This window comes from Penaeus vannamei, chromosome 31 (genome assembly GCF_042767895.1).
Source record: "Penaeus vannamei isolate JL-2024 chromosome 31, ASM4276789v1, whole genome shotgun sequence".
In the NCBI taxonomy this organism is placed as follows: domain Eukaryota; kingdom Metazoa; phylum Arthropoda; class Malacostraca; order Decapoda; family Penaeidae; genus Penaeus; species Penaeus vannamei.
The window spans coordinates 27541469-27548968 of record NC_091579.1 but is presented as its reverse complement, the minus strand read 5'-3'; the positions used below and the strand labels follow the sequence as shown (position 1 = coordinate 27548968).

The 7500-nt window shown below is 43.5% G+C and overlaps 1 protein-coding gene across 1 annotated transcript in view; it reads left to right on the top strand.

Moving 5' to 3' along the window:
* Positions 1 to 4516: 4516 nt before the first annotated feature.
* The window catches only part of LOC113830513 (QRFP-like peptide receptor), a gene marked incomplete at its 5' end in the record, with an annotated part of 124591 nt that continues 121607 nt past the window's right edge, over positions 4517 to 7500 (top strand). The window contains 1 exon segment of the mRNA XM_070144016.1: positions 4517 to 4647. Coding sequence (XP_070000117.1) covers positions 4517 to 4647 — 131 coding nt within the window.

The following is a 7500-nucleotide window of genomic DNA, read 5'->3' as shown; positions in this document are numbered from 1 at the left end:
AAGTGTATTAATGAAAATGATTAGATATGGGCAAAGAGAGTGTATTTAAATGAATCATGGAATTATATCTCATTATATCTCATATCTCATGTAAAATAGGAATATATATTTGTATACATACATGCACATACATAGAGGGATAGATAGATATACATATAAATAGACAAATAAATAGGTAGACAGAAAGATAGATAGTTAAACAGATAAACCAACAGACAGATAGACTGAGAGAGAGAGAGAGAGAGAGAGAGAGAGAGAGAGAGAGAGAGAGAGAGAGAGACAGAGACAGAGACAGAGACAGAGACAGAGACAGAGACAGAGACAGAGACAGAGACAGAGACAGAGACAGAGACAGAGACAGAGACAGAGATAGATAGATAGATAGATAGAGATAGAGATAGATAGATAGATAGATAGATAGATAGATGAAGAGAGAGAGAGAGAAAGAGAGAGAGAGAGAGCAGAGAGACGCATACACAGATATAGATAGGTAGAAATCGTTTTGACAAACAGACCAGGCTAGAAAGAAAATAAAGGGAATCACACTAAAAAAAGGAAACCGAAAACAAAGAGAGAACAAAAGAAATAGAAGTAAAAATGAAAAAGAAAGGAAAAGAAAGAACTTGCAAGCAGGAAAGAAATAGAACAAATAAAAGTAAAAATTGAAAAAAGGAAGAGAAAACTAGAGAACAGAACAAATAGAAGTAAAAAGTTTTAAAAAAGTAAAGAAAGGAAAATAAAAATAGAGAACACATAGAAGTAAAAAGTCTTTAAAAAGTAAATAAAAAAAGGAATAGAAAACTAGTGAACAGAATAAATAGAAGTAAAAAGTGAAAAAAAAGAAAAAGCGAAAGAAGGACAAGAAATAAGAGCATAAACATCTCCAAAGAAATAGAATAAAAACAAAAAGTGTCGTGTTGACGGCCATGACACCGCCTGACAGCCTGCGTGGCTAACTAGGTGTCATTTATGATCCATGGGGAATGAGAGGGTAAAGAAGAAGAGAGGAGAAAGAGAAAGCGGTAGGAAAAAAGAGGTTAGCAGGGAAAAAAGAGGGAAGGGGAAATGTGGAAAGGAGAGAGAGAGAAGCGAGAAGGGAGGAGAGGAAGAGAGTAAAGGGGAAGGAAAGGGGAAAACAAAAGGGGAAAAGAAGGGAGGGAAGAGAGAAGAAGGGGAAAGGTGGAAAGGAGAGAGGGAGAAGCGAAACGGGAAGAGAAGGAGAGGGTAAAGGGGAAGGAAGGGGGAAACAAAAGGGGAAAAGAGGGGGAAGAAGGGAGGGAAGAGAGAAGGGGAAGGGTGGAAAAGAGAGAGGGAGAAGCGAGACGGGAAAGGGGAGGAGAGGAAGAGAGAAAGAGGAGAGAAAGAGAGGATAGAGTTAAGGGGAAAGAGGAGAGAAAGAGATAGCTAAAAAGGTGTCATTTATGATCCATGGGGAATGAAAGGTCAAAGGGAAAGGGAGGAGAAAGGGGTAAGGAAAAAGGAGACAGAAGGGAGGGAAGAGAGAAGTGGAAAGGAGGAAAAGAGAGAGGGAGAAGCGAGAGAAATAGGACATGGGGAGTGAAAGAATAAAGGAGAAGGAAAGATAAAGAGAAAAGTGTTGGGAAAAAGGGGAAAGAAAAGAGGGAAGAGACAGGAAGGGGAAAGGTGGAAGAAAGAGGAAGGGAGTAAAGAGAGAAAAGAGGGAAAACCGAGAATCGAGAGAGGGAGGAGAGGGAGAGGGTAAAGGAGAAGGGAAGAGGAAGAGAAAAGGGTGGGGAAAAGAAGGGAGGGAAGATAGAAGAAGTGGAAAGGTGGAAAGGAGAGAGGGAGAAGCGAGAAGGGAGAGAGGGAGGACATGGGGAGTGAAAGGGTAAAGGGGAAGGGAAGGGGAAGAGAAAGGAGTAGGGAAAGAAGAGAAACAGGAAGAGAGAAAGCGGAAAAAGAAGAGTATTCCCTAGGGAAGAGAAAGAGAAAGAGGAGGAAAAAAAGAGGAGTATGCCTAAGGGAATAGAAAGAGGAAGACAAAAAGAGAAAGAGGAAGAGAGAAAGCGGAGTAGAAAAGAAGGAGTGTACCCAAAGGAAGAGAAAGAGGAAGTGAGAAAGAGAAAAAAGAAAAGAAAAAAAGCATGCCCAAGGTAAGAGAAAAGAAGAAACGAGAAAGAAAAAAGAGAGAAAACGAAAGGAAAAAAGAAAAGGAAAGCAGTATACCCAAGAAAAGGGAAAAAAAGATCAGTATACCCAAGAAAAGGAAAAAACAAAAATCAGTATACCCAAGAAATGAGAAAAAGGAAGAGAAAAAAGGAGAAATAGAAGGAATAGAAAAAAAGGGAGAATACACACGACGCTCCGCTCATCGAGATCCATCCAGACGCGATTGCTTGATGCTTCGAGATCAATTCAATTCCCAATCCCAATCCGTCACTCAATCGATCTCCGGATTAGGTCCTTCGCCCGGTGCTTCCCAATCACTCTGCGAGGAGGGAGGCGGAGAGGGGGTGGGGGAGGGAGGGGAGGGAAGGGAGGAAGGAGGGAGGGGAAGGGGGAGGGGAGGGAGGGAGAGGGGGAGGGGAAGGGGGAAGGGGGGAGGGATGGGAAAGGGGGAGGGAGGGTGGGAGGGGGAGGGGAGGGAGGGGAAGGGGGAGGGGGGAGGTGGGAAGGGGGAGGGGGAGGGGGAAGGGGAGGGAGGGGAAGGGGGAGGGGGAGGGAGGGGGAGGGGGAGGCGGAGAGGGAGGGAGGGAGGGGAGGGAAAGAGAGGGAAGGGAGGGAGGGAGGGAGGGAGGGGGAGGGAGGTCGACGGAGGGAGGGGAAGGGGGAGGGGGAGGGAGGGGGAGGGGGAGGCGGAGAGGGAGGGAGGGAGGGGAGGGAAAGAGAGGGAAGGGAGGGAGGGATGGGGAAGGGAGGGAGGGAGGGAGGGAGGGGGAGGGAGGTCGACGGAGGGAGGGGAAGAAAATTAAAGGAGCGCGGGGGAGGGAGAGCTACTCAATGTGAGAGTAAGGAATGTTCATTTTGGGAAGGGACGTTTGCGAGACTTTTTTTTTTTTCTTCTTTTTGAATTTGTGAACAAAGGAAGGGTTGATTGTGTACTCGTGGATAATTGTATGGACCTGGCACTCCGATAGATACGTTTCTTTGTTTTTAGACAAAGTATAAACACATGTCTGTCAATATATGTATATACATATACATGTATGTATAAACACACATGAACACACACACACACACACACACACGCACACACACACACACACATCTCTCTCTCTCTCTCTCTCTCTCTCTCTCTCTCTCTCTCTCTCTCTCTCTCTCTCTCTCTCTCTCTCTCTCTCTCTCTATATATATATATATATATATATATATATATATATATATATATATATATATATGTGTGTGTGTGTGTGTGTGTGTGTTTGTGTGTGTGTGTGTGTGTGTGTGTGTGTGTGTGTGTGTGTGTGTGTGTGTGTATGTGCATGTGTGTGTGTGTGTGTGTGTGTGTGTGTACACATATATATACATATTCGTACACGCTAGCTCATAGCTTCTCCATCAACAAGACTTCTGCAGTACCTCCTCGTGATCCCCCATAAAAACCAGGCGCCTTGCGGTCCTAGGCTGAACTGTAGAGGCCCTTGAGTCAGCAGGAGGCCCTAGAGGTAAGGAGTCCTGGCTCGGCATAAGGACTCGCCCTGACCTCGTACTAGCTCCTGCCTCCACGACGGGTTTGTTAGAATTGTGCGAGGCCCGACCCAAAGAATATTCGTATACTTGACATGCAAAAATAGAGAGATAAATGCATGTTTAATAGTCTAGACATGCATATCAACCGGGCAAATAGATAGTTAAATGTACATCTATCAGATATATAGACAGATATGCCTTTATTTCTGCGTCTGTATTTATGAAAATTCACTGAGTCGGGCCTGGCGCAATATTAACAAACCGGGATAATAACTTGAGTGTGTGTGCTTCTATTTGTATATTTGAGTTCGACTGCGTACTTGTTAAGATATAGTTTACCAACAAGTATTCATGATGTTGAGGATGATGTGGGTGGTTGAACTGCACCGCAAATCCTCATTTCTGCAACGAAGTACTCATGATCTCCCCATCTCCCTCATCACCAAAGACCCATTAACCGATAAATAACAAACCACACTACCTTGTTGATGAGTGCTAGAACCCCCCCCCTCTCCCCCACACACACTATATGAAAAAAAAAGAAAAAATCAGTATGAACCTCCTTGGTGTATAGCAATTTTCACCCCCCCCCCTCACTCCCTCCCATTACCCCACGACTCCAACAACCCTTTATACTCCCCTCATTACCTCACAGATTTACTCACACCTCCTCCTCTTCTCTCCTCCTCCTCCACCACCTATATATATATAAAATCAGTATAAACCTCCTTGGTGTATAGCAATTTTCACCCCCCCCCCTTCACTCCCTCCCATTACCCCACGACTCCAACAACCCTTTAAACCCCCCTCATTACCTCACAGATTTACTCACACCTCCTCCTCTTCTCTCCTCCTCCTCCACCAGGTGTCATGAACGAGACCTTCGGAGCTGGAGGCCCTTGCCAGTCGGACGGCCGCCTCATCGACTTCTCCGAGTTCGACTACCCTTACAGAAAGGACACTTGGATCCCCATCACGTGGAGGGAGGTGCTCAAGGTAAGGGGGGCTGGGACGGGGACAAGGTAAGGGGGGCTGGGACGGGGACAAGGTAAGGGGGGCTGGGACGGGGACAAGGTAAGGGGGGCTGGGACGGGGACAAGGTAAGGGGGGCTGGGACGGGGACAAGGTAAGGGGGGCTGGGACGGGGACAAGGTAAGGGGGGCTGGGATGGGGACAAGGTAAGGGGGGCTGGGACGGGGACAAGGTAAGGGGGGCTGGGATGGGGACAAGGTAAGGGGGGCTGGGACGGGGACAAGGTAAGGGGGGCTGGGACGGGGACAAGGTAAGGGGGCTGGGACGGGGACAAGGTAAGGGGGCTGAGACGGGGGCAAGGTAAGGGGGGCTGGGACGGGGACGAGGTAAGGGGGGCTGGGACGGGGACAAGGTAAGGGGGGCTGAGACGGGGACAAGGTAAGGGGGGCTGGGACGGGGACGAGGTAAGGGGGGCTGGGACGGGGACAAGGTAAGGGGGCTGAGACGGGGACAAGGTAAGGGGGGCTGAGACCGGGACAAGGTAAGGGGGCTGAGACGGGGACAAGGTAAGGGGGGCTGAGACGGGGACAAGGTAAGGGGGCTGAGACGGGGACAAGGTAAGGGGGGCTGAGACGGGGACAAGGTAAGGGGGGCTGGGACGGGGACGAGGTATGGGGGGCTGGGACGGGGACAAGGTAAGGGGGCTGGGACGGGGACAAGGTAAGGGGGGCTGGGACGGGGACAAGGTAAGGGGGCTGGGACGGGGACAAGGTAAGGGGGGCTGAGACGGGGAGGGAGTGGGAGGATTCGGGCAGAAGGTGGGGAGAGAGAGATGGGGAGATAAAGAGAGGGAGAAGGGAAAAGAGAGAGGTAAGTGCCTTGGAATTTGTTTATGTGAATTTGAGTGCACAGATTATATATAGGTACTTGGATTTGTGTGTTAATGCGTATACGAGTGCATCATAATATATATATATATATATATATATATATATATATATATATATATATATATATATATATATATATATATATATATATATATATATATATATATATATATATATATATATATATATATATATATATATATATATATATATATATATATATATATATATATATATATATAAGATATATATATATATATACATATATATATATATATATATATATATATATATATATATATATATGTATGTATATATATATAATATATATATATATATATATATATATATATATATATATATATATATATATATATATATATTCAAATGTTTATCTATTCGTAAAGATAAGGAAAAAAAGAGAGAAATGTGGGGGTTTATGAAACAATAAAGGGGAAAATGCATTTTCTTTTCATCGTTCATATATTCAGAAACAAAAGATGAGTTATATCATCCTTCTCTCGTTTATTTTCCTTCGTTATGCTCTTCCATGCATCTGCTAAGCCTATCCTATTACCTACATTTCTATCCTTACCTCTTTTACGTCTTTGTTCTTTCATTATTCACACATTTATCAAAGTTTACCAACTCTATTCACACGTAACAAGCAACCTAACTCTGCACTTTCAGCTGAGTCGCTCTTGATGGCACTAAGCATCTTTCTGTCTCTCTCTTTTTGTCTCTCTTCTATCTCCTCTCTCTCTCTCTTTTCTCTCCTCTCTCTCTCCCTCCCCCCCCCTCTCTCTCTCTCTTTCTATCTATCTATCTCTATCTCTCTATATATATCTATCTAACGACCTCACTCTCTCTCTCCTCCCCCTCTTTCTATCTGTCTATATACCTATCTATCTATTTATCTACCTACCTACCTATCTCTATCTATTTATCTACCTACCTACCTATCTCTATCTATTCATCTATCAATATCTATCTCCCTCTTTCTGTCTGTCCTATATTTTGCCAATGATAATGATTCATCGACATTCATTATGTTAAAAGCGCGTGGAATGACTTAGCAAATGGCGCGTAAGTGATATCATTACGAAAAAAATGTCATTTTCAGCGTCATGTGTGACAGGGTATTTTCTCTCTCCTTTTTTATGTATCTCTCTGTCTCTGTCTCTCTGTCTCTCTTCTTTGCTGTATGTTTGTCTCGGTCTCTCTCTCTCTCTCTCTCTCTCTCTCTCTCTCTCTCTCTCTCTCTCTCTCTCTCTCTCTCTCTCTCTCTCTCTCTCTCTCTCTCTCTCTCTCTCTCTCTCTCTCTCTCTTCTTATCTCTTTCTCGCTTTCCCTCCCTACCCTCCCTCTCTCTTCTATCTCTCTCTCTCTCTTCTTTACTCTTTTTCACTCGCTTTCCCTCCCTACCTCCCTCCCTCCCTTCCTCGCTCTCTCTCTCTCTCTTCCTCTTTCTCATTTTCTCTCTCTTCCTTTCTCCTTTTGTTTTCTTTCCCCTGTGGGTCTGATCTTTCTTCCTCGTACATCAATTTCACACAGTGTACCAAAGATGAGAGATTCTAATATTGGAATTTGTGTGTGTGTGTATACATACATACATACATACATATATATATATATATATATATATATATATATATATATATATATATATATATATATATATATGTATGTATGTATGTATATTTGTATGTATTTACGTATACACACACAAACACACACACACACACACACACACACACACACACACACACACACACACACACACATATATATATATATATATATATATATATATATATATATATATATATATATATATATATATATATATATATATATATATATATATATATATATATATATATATATATATATATGCATATATATATGCATATATGTATATACATATAAATGCGTGTGCGTTTTCAATTCAAAAGTTTTTGTAGGTCTGTAATGACGTCAGCCTTGTG